The 13,011-nt window shown below is 39.1% G+C and overlaps 1 protein-coding gene across 1 annotated transcript in view; it reads right to left on the minus strand.

Annotated features, from left to right (window-relative positions):
• Positions 1 to 1,323: 1,323 nt before the first annotated feature.
• Positions 1,324 to 13,011, minus strand: part of skic2 (SKI2 subunit of superkiller complex) — a 27,871-nt gene continuing 16,183 nt past the window's right edge. Inside the window, exons 22-29 of the mRNA XM_015050978.1 lie at positions 9,355 to 9,459; positions 8,995 to 9,130; positions 7,903 to 8,029; positions 7,518 to 7,728; positions 4,957 to 5,067; positions 3,495 to 3,713; positions 2,968 to 3,108; positions 1,324 to 1,750 (exon numbers count right to left, since the gene is read on the minus strand). Of these exons, the coding sequence (XP_014906464.1) occupies positions 1,550 to 1,750; positions 2,968 to 3,108; positions 3,495 to 3,713; positions 4,957 to 5,067; positions 7,518 to 7,728; positions 7,903 to 8,029; positions 8,995 to 9,130; positions 9,355 to 9,459 (1,251 nt within the window). The 3' untranslated portion in view covers positions 1,324 to 1,549. The remainder of the gene's footprint in view (positions 1,751 to 2,967; positions 3,109 to 3,494; positions 3,714 to 4,956; positions 5,068 to 7,517; positions 7,729 to 7,902; positions 8,030 to 8,994; positions 9,131 to 9,354; positions 9,460 to 13,011) is intronic.

Raw genomic sequence — 13,011 nt, forward strand, 5'->3', positions numbered from 1 at the left:
TCTTAAAGCGACAGCCCGTAATGTGGGCTGGAAGCGAGCCGGCCCAAAGCAGAAGCGATCTGGGTGGCAAAGAGCTTTAAAATAGAGAAAATAAAAAATATATATTTGCTTTGGCAGAAACAGAAATCCAGATCTGCACCATTAAATATAAAAAATATCCACCGAAAAATATTAATAAAAAAATGAAATTGTAGTTTAGGTAAAGTAAAATTTTAATATAAAAAACAACCTTTTATGACATATTTGGCAAATTTGATCATTACTTATCAAAACTAATCCTTTACTATAGGCTCAAAATGTATCTAAAGAATAGTCGGTAGCTGAGTTTCCATTACAAATAAATGTTTGTCTATATTCCGAGAATATAACAAAAAGAAAACGTCAAAGTTACGGTGTTTCATTAAACAAGAAACGCAATAAAAATCACACAAATTAAGTTTGTTCACGAGATAAGCCATTAAAAACATCCTCCTACCACTTCCTGTTGTCATCTTCTTCGTGGTTTGCTCCAGTAGCAACATCCTGTTATTGATCATGTGACTCGCGTGATGAGAAAATTGTTTCCAATGCAGTTTTGTGAAATAAATTTTGATATGGCCAAAAAAAACAAAAACTCTCATTAAAGTGACAAAACTTAATCAAAAAATGTCAAAATTAGTTTCTGTAGGCTAATTTATTTTCAAAATGTGAAATCGCACCAATTGTATGGTCAATGGAAACGCAAGTATTGATAACCACAAAAAAGAGGTAAAGCAACAAAAGGAGGTGACTGATTGTTCATCATTCAATTGACCAGAATATAAAATTTAAATTAAAAACCCTTTTAATTGGCAATACAGAATACTCAATTTTTCTTCAAATCAGTGTTTTAATTGGCTACAAGCAATAAAATTTAAAGTAGCTGAAATAACTACATAATGTAATTTGTTGTAAATGCTATGCTGTGCATGGTTCTATTCATTTTGTGTTTTTACCATCAACCAGGGGACTAAATATGAAAATTAGCCCTTGTGGCTAAAGCTGCCATATTTACACGGTTGTTTTAATGCACTTATGTTGGTTAATATGTCCCATCACTGATGAAATACATTGAAATAGAATAAAAAATAAAACATGAACATTAGTTACTAGAGTTGTAGAATTAACAGGAAGTGGGGCCCAAAATCTAATTGTGCCTCCAGCCCTGTATAATCTTTCACCAGCCCTGCTGAAACAATCCTTCTTAGGATTATTTTTATTTATTTTTTGATAAACATGATTAATTTATCTTCTCAGAACCTCAGTTTTCTCCCTAAATAATCTTGACAACACATTTTTTTTAAAAAGAAATTCATGTAAGCAGTTTGGGAACAGATTTTAATTCTGTACAATAATTTACAACCCAAACTCCACGTCCTTTACCTGAAGTATTTGGTCTGTTAGTTAAAATCTCTCCCAGATTTCCATGTAAACATCAGCTAGCTTCCACTTTCTTTAGGCACAAACATTCCCCTTCCTTGTGTGTCCAGTTTCTACATGATTGGCTCGTCCATCCTTCAGGTTCGTTTTCTCAGTGGGTGTAGAGGGAGGCGGTGAAGACGATGTCCCTGCGGATGGCCAACGAGGCTTTCTCCATCTTGCTGCCCAGGACGGAGTCTCCCACGATGCGGGCGGCCTGCCGCACCTCCTTCAGCACCTCGTCCAGGCGCTGGATGCAGCGGACCACCGTGCCCTCCTGCACGTCTGTGAGCAGCGCGATCTCAGCGAACGGCTGCAGCAGGACAGGAGATCAGTTAGTGGAGCAATTGATCAATAAATCAATGGGTAGATTAATGTAACGGAGCAAACAGGTGCGATAATATAACTACATATGACTCAAAAATACTTTATTTATTGGCCAGCTCGAGTTAATGTGACTTTAGGGCTGAAAAATAACATTCAGATTCTATTTTTATTCTAATTGATTTTATTTTTGCTTGCTTCCTTTTCTATGACTACGGCCACGCAAAGAAAAAATAAATTACAATAGTCAATATTAAAGAAATAAAGTAAAACATTTTGAAAAGTAATAAAATTATGAGAATAAAGTCATAATGTTACAAAAATAAGGTACAAAAATTATGAGAAGTAAAAGAAATGAAGTTAAAAAAAATAGTCGTAATATTAAAAGAATAATCTATAAAAATATGAGAATAAATATAAGTATAAAGTCATAATATTACAAATTTACTCTTGTAATACTTTGACTTTATTTTCATATTTCTATGCCTTTATTCTCGTGACACCCTAAGGACATTTTCTTAACAAGTTGAAGTTTAAGGTGAACTGAATCCGTTTGATTCAGTTCAACTGGGGAACCAAAACTGCAACACTTGTTACATTTTCAGCTGCTGTGGTTCTTTTTGAAGTTGCACTGTCATTGACAACCTGTTCCCCTCCTCGCCTGTGGTGGCGCTGCATTAAGAACCACTGAAGGAAACAACACAGAAACCTCTGAAGAACAAATGAGCTCAACTTCCTTCTTCATGAAATGTAAGCAACGATGGAGAAGCGTCAGATTTTTGTACGACTTTTCTTTTGTCTTTTGCAAAAGACCACGAGCCATTTTATCCTGTAACGCTAGATTATGGTGTTTGTTTGGTTGTATTTACCCAGAATGCCCTGCTTTTGGAGTGGCCTCTGGTCTGCTTGGTATTCACAAATCCATTTGAATTACGTCAGAGTTCAATTCAACAGCTTAGATGGAGGTTTTTAGGCGTACAGGAGTTTGTTTTTTCAGAATTTGATTGCACATTTACACCTCCATGAACAAATCAAACTTCCTAAACGTGGCCGGAGTGAACGCTCCTTCAATTACTAGAAAACCCCAAGAGATGCATCAGGTTTTACTGGTTTCAAATGAACAACTCTTACAACAGTCGGACGCTGCAGTTTGCATGAAATGTGGTGTAAAAGGTGAGAACTGGGTCACAACGTGGACATCCTCACCATGCCTCTGGCCCAGCAGTACACCACCTCAGTCAGGCCGAACTTGAACTGGCCCACAAACTCCTCGGCCGTCTGTGCGATCCCACACTCCCGCTGCAGCTGCCCGATCCGCTGGGCCACCGACAGCACGCGGTCGATGCTCTGAAAGGAGAGAAACGGGACAAAGTGGATAAAACCTGTCAGACTCTACAAGCTGCTGCTGGGTGTCAACAGGAGGATCGTTTCCCAGAAAATCTGTGATTTTTTTCTTCCAGAGAGCGACTCTGGTCATCACTAATTTAAGCTCCAGTAAAGCTCTTTCATGTCGAGGCTGCTCCCGACACTCTGATGCAGAAAGTGATTTAATATGTGACCCGGTGTGAGTCAGGAGACGAGGCCTCGCTGTCCTTTCTGCAGGATGTTATGCATCAGGTCAACACAGCCTTACACAAAATGAGTCACTGCGGCGTCTCTGCAACGCGTCGCTTCATTAACTACTACTTTCCGTGATGCGCAGGGAGCAGAGCCCGTCTCCTCCTCCTCCTCACCTCCTTCAGAGTGCTGGTGATGTGCGGCTCCGTCTGCGTGTTCTGGGTGAAGACCAGGCAGGACAGCAGGGCGGCGCTCTCTTCGGGCGCCAGCGGGCTCAGGACGTTCTCGAACAGCAGCTCGGTCAGCAGCAGCTCGTGGCTGCTGATCTGACAGGCCACTCGGCCTTTCAGCTGCACCGCGCCGCTGCTGTCGATGTACTGCAGCGACTGAAGGACCTGAGGGCCACAGAGCAGGAAGGTGAACAAACCTGGTCAGGATTAAGACTGACGAACGACTGCAGGACTGAACCCGCTTCCTTAAAATCCTTGAACAGGTTAGGATAGCTCTAGTAGGCCTGTCAAGATAACAAATTCTGCTAGATGATAAATTGTTACGTCTCTCTGTTGTGCTACACCTGGTTCATCACAACATAGCCTGACACCGATGCTAAGGCTAGTTAGCATAGCCACAGATGACAGCTTTCCTGTAATGGTAAGTTGCTTTTCCTCCATTAGTACATTAAGTAGCATGTACACGAGGATGATTGACTGCGCTAGAACCCTCCTCCTGGCTCTGATTGGTTGTTTTTGACCAGGAGCAGTGCATATTTGAAAACCACAATAGTAGCAATGGGAGGAGGTTGAGGAGATCGATGTTTTGACAGATTATCCGTCTCAAACCATGTGGTCACAACATGGTCACACTTTTAATAAATATGGATTAAACATATTTGTGTAAAAGTTACATACTGCAGCTTTAAATCCAAACAGTTAGCTGCTGGCCACGACCTCTGCCCCCCAACTCAACGTTTACACTCACAGGTGAAAATGGCTGCAAACAGATGCACAGTTATACAACCGCACATCTTTGAAAAGTATTAGTAGAGCCTCTTGCACAACCAACAAGAATGCGGCAAGTGGTTTCTGGATGGGAAGTCAAAAACAAAACACCTATGTTTTCCAGCAGCCATTGTATAGCGCATAAAGCGGTAAAACCAGCTGACCAAATGTGCTGGAGCTCTGCTTGGGTAGCTAGGTAACAGGGTTGGGTTGCCAAGTAATGCCAAATGTGACTTAACAATTGGTAGTTTCTGAAACAGAAATGCATTAACTTATTGTTAAAAACAGCTCAGTGTTTTTTTTAAATGCTTGAGTTGTTTTTTAGAAGGACTTGAAATCCAAACAGAAACATAAAAAAGTGAATTTTGCAAAATAGACACCCTTTTTAAAGCCACATGTTAGAGGAAAGGAAGCTATGGAAGTATATTTGGTGCGAAAGTAGCTATGCCTTGTAACGGTGTAGTTCAAGTCAGAGAGAAAAATCCTGTAAGAGTTTTGTAAATGTAGTTTTTTCTTTCTTTCAATCAGCTCTTCAAAGTTTTAAGTACAAGTATACAAACTTCAGTCTTCAACACAGTTGCATTTCACAATTTGATCGACTGTTAAAGTCCAAACAGAAACTCTGTGGAAAGATCCAAACCTTGATCCTCTGGTGGTATTCAGGCAGCAGCATCAGTGACTGGTCCGATACCAGGAACAGAAGCCGGTCCAGCTCCTCCTGAACGCTCATCCTCTCCTTAATACGAGCAAACTGGAACAAAAACAGAGAAACAAACGAGATGAACCGTAAAACAGAAACACTGCAGAAACAATCAGACCTTGAAGCAACATGTTTAATGGCAAAAAATTTTTTTCCTCTTTCTGTTTTAGGTTTTCACGATTTGGGACGTAGCAAAAGATGAGATGATAACGTTCTAAGTTATTTAATTTGAATTTAAACTGATGCTACTTATTTGAGAAAAATGAGGCCGAAATGAAAAATCTGAATCTAAATGCACTCCTGTTCCTACAAGACGAGTAAAAATAAGAGTAAAAATATGCATCAATAATTGATCAGTAGGTGTGAAAGACTGATTGCTATCATTTGTTTCACCTGTTTTATATTCTAATGTTATCTTGATATTAATAATAGTAAAAACAAAAACAAGATCTGTGAAGGCTTGTACACTGCAAAAACTATCTTACCAAGTATTGTTGGTTTAGTTTCTAGTGGAAATATCTTAATACTCTTAAAATGCGACCAAAATGACTCAAGCGCAACTTTTTTAGCAAGATATACTAGCTTGTTTTAAGTCAATAATTCATTAATATTGACTTTAAAAAGTGTTAGTTCCAATGGCGGATTATTTCACTTATAACGAGATATTTTTCTCATGTTAAAAGTGAAATAATCTGCCAGTGAAAGTTGTACTTTTTTATCAATATTAATGATTTTTTTTTTAGTTCTTGCTAAAAAGTTACTTGTAAGTCAGTTTTGTCTTATTTCAGATGTACAGAAAAATAATACTTGGTAAGATTTTGTGTTTTTGGAGTGTGGCTCCTGTGTAAGATAATCTTCTTTTCATTGCAGTAATTTAGATCACAGCTTGCCGAGTCCATTAGCTCTAGAAACTGAGTTTCTTTTATAAACAACTTTTCCATTTAGGGTTAAACTGCAGTTTACTTTCATTCCTCATGACTGCACAAACATCTCTCATTATTCATGCACACTGCATTAATAAGCAGTTAAAACCCAGAATATTGACTGAAGACATGAGGACAGATAAGAGGAGGGTGTGATACGGGGAGTTAGAGCTTTTTATTATGCAGAGTAATGAGAGAGGTGGCTCAAAAGACACACTGTGCGTGTGAGACGGCGTTCAGCCGCGGCTGTAGGTTTAATTATAGAAACGGGTCACATTCCTACATCTTATCTCCTCACTGAAGCTGCTTGTTTTGAGAGCTTAGAAGCAGATGTTTAAAGCTAGAGTTTGATATTATTATGAAGCTAGAGGAGAAACTGATGGAGAGATGAAAGGAAAACTGGAGCAAGGATAAAAATGAAACAAACAGGGCGTGCTATAAAACAAGGGTCTTATGTAGAGCTGTGGTGTTAATTAGCTCTTTAAATATTCTGTTCTCATTAATACCGCTTTGTCCTGTATTTGTTGTGCCTCTCAGAAATATAAAGAGGAGAAAGAAGATGATTATTAAACTAGGGATGCAAGCAAGCCTGTTGGAATAAGCAATTAATCAATTAAGCACAAGGAAAATTAAAATGAGCTCAATTTCCTTTCAGATTATTAATATTTTCTGAAGGGCAATTTTCTTTACAGACATAATCCATTTTATTTATGGTTTTGGTTTTAAGTGGTTTTTATTTCTGTCATGTTTTATTTTGGATGTTTAAAATATCTTAAAATATAAATCAACTAAAAATAAGATTTTCTTAAAAACCTGACATTTCTCTTGTAACAATAAATTCTAAATTTTTCATAACATGCTGGATGAAAAACATAAAATATAAACATTATTTTGAGTCAGTTGTATTAAATACTGACTGAGTAAACAGAAAATTGTGGTTTTCTCACACAATTAAATTTAAACATAAGGATGTCCACCGTCGCCCTCTGCTGGATTGTGGCCAAACTACAACACTAAACGCCGACTTCAATAAACGACTGCAATTAATTTGGATCTAATAAACCATTAAGCAACAATTAATCGTAAGTCTATTAATTGTTTGGATTATTAGCTTGTAAACATTGCGGACTTGACTGCAGATAGAGCCGGGCGGCCTTAAACGCTCGCTGGTTGCCATGGTTACCCGCATTGATCTTGCTGTTTTAACGTTAGCTAGCATGTTGTCAGCGTACTACAACTGGTTAGCACAGCGTGATAAAATAAGTTATGTTACAAAATTAACATTAGTGAATGAGATGCGTCTAAATGACGCATTAAATGCAGGCGAGTCGATAAATGACGAGAGAAAACGGCCGAAACGTCGGACATTAACATGCTAGCAATGTTAAAGCAACTAGATCACGGTAAGATCATCAGCTCTCAATGAGTCCCCGCCAGTTGTAAATTATTATTGTAAATAGTTTAAATTGAATAATACTGCCTGCGTTCTGAAGGCGACATGCGCATTAGAGCGGCTGCCGACGCAACGTGACGTCGACTGGTAATCCCTCTACATTAAACACGTCCAGAAAAACACACCTGCTCTGCGAAGGTGGGCGAGTGGACGCAGTTGAAGTCCAGCAGGCTGTCCTGCAGCACGCGGAGCCTCATGGAGCTCTCCACCACGTCCACGCTCTTCAGCTGGAGGTCGTTCACCGGGTCCAGGGTGGCCACGCCGCCCGGGTTCGCCTCGGCCAGGCGCAGCAGCTCCTGCGTCGCCGTGGAGATGGCCTGGCCGGGAGGGTCGGCCCTAAGTCACCAAGGAGCGTAAATGATTGCCGTTATCACTAAAGTACCACAAAATATTGCGACACAATTCTAAGTCCATGCCGCTCGCCCCTATTGGAAATGTAAAAATGGCCTCAGAAACAGGTTTGGGTCCCAATCCCTTCTTTAAAACATGAAAGATGGATGCTGACGGCACCTGAACCGCGGCTGTTGCCTCTTGTTGTAGTTATCGATTATTCTGTCAGGAATCACTTTGAGGGTTTTCACTGTGATGGCGGAGATGTCCTGAAGTTTTAACTTCTGCACCGTGTGGCTGCATGGACCTGACAAAACCAGCAAGACAACGTCAGAAAAACATTCTACATCTGAAAGGCCTGCTTGTTTACATATAAAAAGAAAGCAGTTATGGACGTCATGTGTGCATAACTACCTCCCTGCTGGAGGGCAAGCAGCTGCTAGCAGACGATGACTAGCATTAGTTTTAGCTGTTAAGTTATGGATATAACATGTTAGATCTTTAATATACGCCTGACATTTAAAATAAAAAGGGACTAATTGCCAACACTATGACAACTAGATAAGGCCAAGAAAAGGATTTAATTAGGAAAATAAATAGCAAGGAAAAGGGTAATAGATCAGTTAAGCTAGCTTGACTTTGACAACCTTAACATATAGATGTGGTGTGGAATTCAGTGTTTCAGTTCAGTTAAAAATGTTTATAAAAAGGTATATAGAGCAGGTGTTTAAATTAGCTAATCAACCACGGCAGTGTTAGGTTAGCTAATAGCAGCGGTAGCTAATCAACTACAGCGATCAATTAATAATCACAAAACAAACATCAAGCATATAATACTGTAACCGACTGAATGTTCTGTTCTTGGTGGGAAATGTTTGAGTGTTTTTTGGTGTTGAACTCTGAAGCATAAAGTGGCGTCGTTACCAGTTGCTATGACAACGAGTCTTTGTGCAGCATAGCAGACAGAGAGCGAGAAAAATGAAGAATATGAGTAGTTTTGAGTTGTTCTTTAATGTTTTTTTCTCTGTTATTTTTCCATTTCCTGTGGCGCACTGCACTAAATTAATAATACCTACGTCTCCAGGTTTCATTAAGTTCATAAAATGTTTCTACCACGGCAGCACAGCTATGGATGGGATGTAAAAGAATCATCTTTTTGCCCTCCAGCGTTGTGCACAGGCGCAAAATCTCTGTAAGCAATAACATGCAAGGGGTCCCTAGAAAGAGGTGTAATAAAATGTTACTTTGATGTTATGGCTTGTGCAGCTCTACCTTCAGGTATGAACAGAGCTGTGTTGTACAGGTGCTGGAAAGACGTGCTGTCCTCAGCTTTTCCAGCCACTTCCTCGTTCCCCTTATCACAAATGATGAGCGCCGTGAAGGTGCGATTCACAGAGTCGCTGGACACCTGTAAAACAAACAAGACGGAGTTATTAATAGAACAAAGAAATTTCACTCATGGGTCGTCTTGCTGCTAATAGCGGCTCACCGAGGTGGTTTTTTTTTACTGCTCACAGATCAAAAAGTACACTTGAATACATAATGATCAAAAGCTTAAGAAATTAGGTTGGATGTTTACAACTGTGAGAAAAAGGGAGAATGTAGTCCCCAAGTCCAGGGTGTGTTTTCTACCTGTAGAATAACTCCCAGCGCGTTAAGATGCTGCTTGTTGTTGACGATGACAACTCGACCGACAGACAGCGCTTTGAGTCCATTCACAGACTCCATGATGGCTTTCTGAAAACAAGACAGCAGGTAAATATGAAGCCAAAGTCACCTTCTTATGATCAATGAAGGTGTAATAGAAAACCTAAATGAGGGATGTTCCTAATTTACCTAAAAGTAACACAAGTGATTAAAATGCTTCATGAAAAGTTTCCTGTCATGTATTTTAAAACAGAAAATAACTATTAAGAGAGTCAAAAATTTAATTGCTCATGAGAGACTGAGAATATTCTCTGCAAATTTAAAACAAAATTAACTGCCTTGAGCTGCTGAACCCAACAGGGTTTTAGACGTTTCCGCTTGAAAATATAAAACAAAATGAATGATTATCAGCTCCACAGTTGTCAGATCTAAATGCAAATGTTTGGTACTTGCGCAAAGGTAAGACATCATAGAAAGTTACACTAATGAAGCTGTTAACAAGACCGATATATCAGTGGAAAAACAAAGTAAATTTTAGTTGATTACATTCCCCCACCCAAAAAAGTGTCAGACTTTAAGAAATTAAGTTAAGATATATATATATATATATATATATATATATATATATATATATATATATATATATATATATATATATCACGCAGTAACGGTCATTTGGGTGCCCTATGTTTTCTCAAATGGGGGTAAAAAAAGTAATTTGGCGCCTTATAATGACTTTTACCAACATTTAGCTGCTTCTCTTTGGAAGCAGAGTAACACATGTCAATTTAAATACTGGTTTTATTTTTCCAAAGGGGTTTCCAAATATTTGGACAAGGTGAATTTATTTATGTTTTTAGAAATAAAGGAAAAATAATGAAAGGCAAGACTTATTAACATTTAAAACTATTAAAAAAATTATTAAAAGGCAACAACAAATGGTCAGATAGTTGAATTGTTTAAAGGCATTCAGGAGGCAAAGCAGGCCCCAGTTATGTAGAGAGAAATATCATCCATCCAATCATGTCAACAGATTTAATAATGTAGCCAAATTTAGTTTAGAATGCAACAAATTCTTTAAGGGGTTGCCCTGGGCAACCACACCGAATCGCCATGGCAACGTTTACTTTCCGGGTATAAAACTCCCTCCAGGCTCTCACATTTTCTAGGACTGCTGTTCTCTAAACCAGGACGCCGCTCTGTGTTTTTGTTTGAGTTTTGGTGAGTCCACTGGACAAAAATCTAAATTTAAATAAATTTCACAAACATTTCTGAGGAAAATTCAGATGTTAGATTTCTGTTGCCTGATGTTAGTGAGAAAACTTAAGACAGTGAGGGAACTGCAGCTTTCAGGACACTTTTAAAAGCCACACAAGCATCTATTATATATTTATATATATATTTACATCAATACTTTTATTATCACTTATTTGTTTATTATCATCATTAGAGCCTTGCAACAACATTTCTTTCAATCTGTATGTTTTTAAACATACAATTGAATGACAAACTCTGTCTATGTCTAAGCAATGATTATAAAAAAGAGCCCTGATGGAACGTTATGACATCACACACAGACTGATGATGTCGCCCTTTGATGCTGCAGCTTTCCTCTACAAGTCATCAGAATTCTCTCCAGTTGGATTTTGGGCCTGAAGCTGTCCGACCTACATTTTGTTTAGCTCTGACCTTTTTGGATTTACCCGCGAGAAAAATCTCAAAATGTATAAAGCTGAGAAGGAGAAAGCAGCAGCTCCTGTGTTTGATGCTGAAAAAGTCCGCAGGAAGAACAGGAGGGCGTTCCAGAAGCTCTTGAAAATCAACACAGAACTCGAGAACGCCAAGGACCGCAGAAGCCGTTATCAAAATCGGAAAAGACTGGAGAAAGATGAGAAGGAGTTTTTCAAGGAATGCGAAAGACGGCTCTTTAAGCTGAATCTGGAATCTGACATCTGGATTGATGAGAGAGAAAAAGTGGACACCCTATGCAAAAGGAGAGATATGCTTTTTGACGTGATGAAAAGCATGAACGAACAACTACTTGAGGCACCTGTGATGAAATCTTTGAAAATAGCGGCGCAGCAACAGCAGGAACGGCTGACATTTCTTAACAGAGAGTTAAGAAAAAATGTTGCCGTCTTGTCACGGCAACTTGTACATCAAACTAAGCTATTTGATGAGTTCACAGAGAAGGAAAGGGAAAGCAAGGAGATGATGGCCTTTCAAGACAACTACTTTAGAGAGATCAGGCAGAAATTAAAAATGTACGACTTGGTCACTGTGAAGCAGAAAGTAGCGGCGGAACAGGAAGAAGTGAAGGCAGAAGTCGAAAAGAACGAGAAACTAGTGGAAATGATCAAAATGTTGAGACATCAAGCGACCAACGTGCCCATGTTGAAATACCAGTTTCTGTGCGCAGTAGATGAGAAACGAAGACTCACAGCCCTCAACACAGAGTTAGAAACGGTGGTTCTGGTCTTAACAGACAGACTTTCGGATCAAACTTCCTGGGAGGTTATTTACACAGACATGGAGAAGAAGATCAGAGATCTGGAGCGGGTTGAGAATGATCACCTGAAGAAGATTGATGAGTTGAAGGCAAAAGTAAAACTTGGAACCAAACGAAAGCTTTCCGCGTTTAAATTGGAGAAGAAGAAAGACGAGAAGATGAAGAAACGCCTGAATTACTTCAAGAATAAAATCAATAATCTCCTGAAGGAATATAAGGCTTTCCAACCAGAAATTGAGAAATTTCTGGGGGACCTTAAACCTTACAAGCCAGTGAGATCAGAAATTTCTTCAACAGAGAATTTGAATGCAATCAGGAAACCAGAAAAATTTTCAGATGATTCTTCAGTCGACGTAGATTATGAGCACAACATGACTGACGAGTCGACAGATTCCAACCTGAAATATCCACAAGCCCTAGGAAGACTGACACCTGATTCGAGACTATTTGTAAATAATTCAGACGATGAGTCAACAGACTCCTCCAGAAGAAGATACAGTCTGTGCCCCACAGCTGAGGAGATGTCGACAGAGGATTCAACAGATTGCCACGAAGAAGAAAGCGACAATCAATTGAAGGGGAGTTCTAGGTCAAAAGTCAGATGTTCAAAAGCTAGGGCAGAGACTGAAGACTCAGACAATGACAGCAAATATAAAGCAAAAGCAAATTCTCGACGGACGAAAGACAGAGTAAAAGGCCGGAACCACACAAAGGAGGGATGGTGGAAATACTTTTACTGAAAGGAGAAGAGGAATAGAGAGAGGAACGGATGGAAGGATGGACTTTATAACTTAGGTTCTCTACGGGTGGTCCGGTTTGACATTACCATACAAAAACATCCATGATAGATAAATCGGTCTATCATTGATGGGCGGACAGAGGGATGGAGAGAGGGATGGACAGAGGGATGGAGAGAGGGATGGAGAGAGGGATGGACAGAGGGATGGATATATTTTCTAACTTTGGTTCTCTCCGGGAGCTCCGGTTTAAAAATACCATACAAAAACCTCTCTCTCTATATCTATCTATCTATATGTAGATGTGCTGATATATAGATATATCTATGTCTATTACATATAGCCATATGTTTATTTTATATATATATATATATATATATATATATATATATATAT

Source organism: Poecilia latipinna, unplaced genomic scaffold, assembly GCF_001443285.1.
Source record: "Poecilia latipinna isolate Pla-1442-1.1 unplaced genomic scaffold, P_latipinna-1.0 Scaffold1022, whole genome shotgun sequence".
NCBI classification, from domain to species: domain Eukaryota; kingdom Metazoa; phylum Chordata; class Actinopteri; order Cyprinodontiformes; family Poeciliidae; genus Poecilia; species Poecilia latipinna.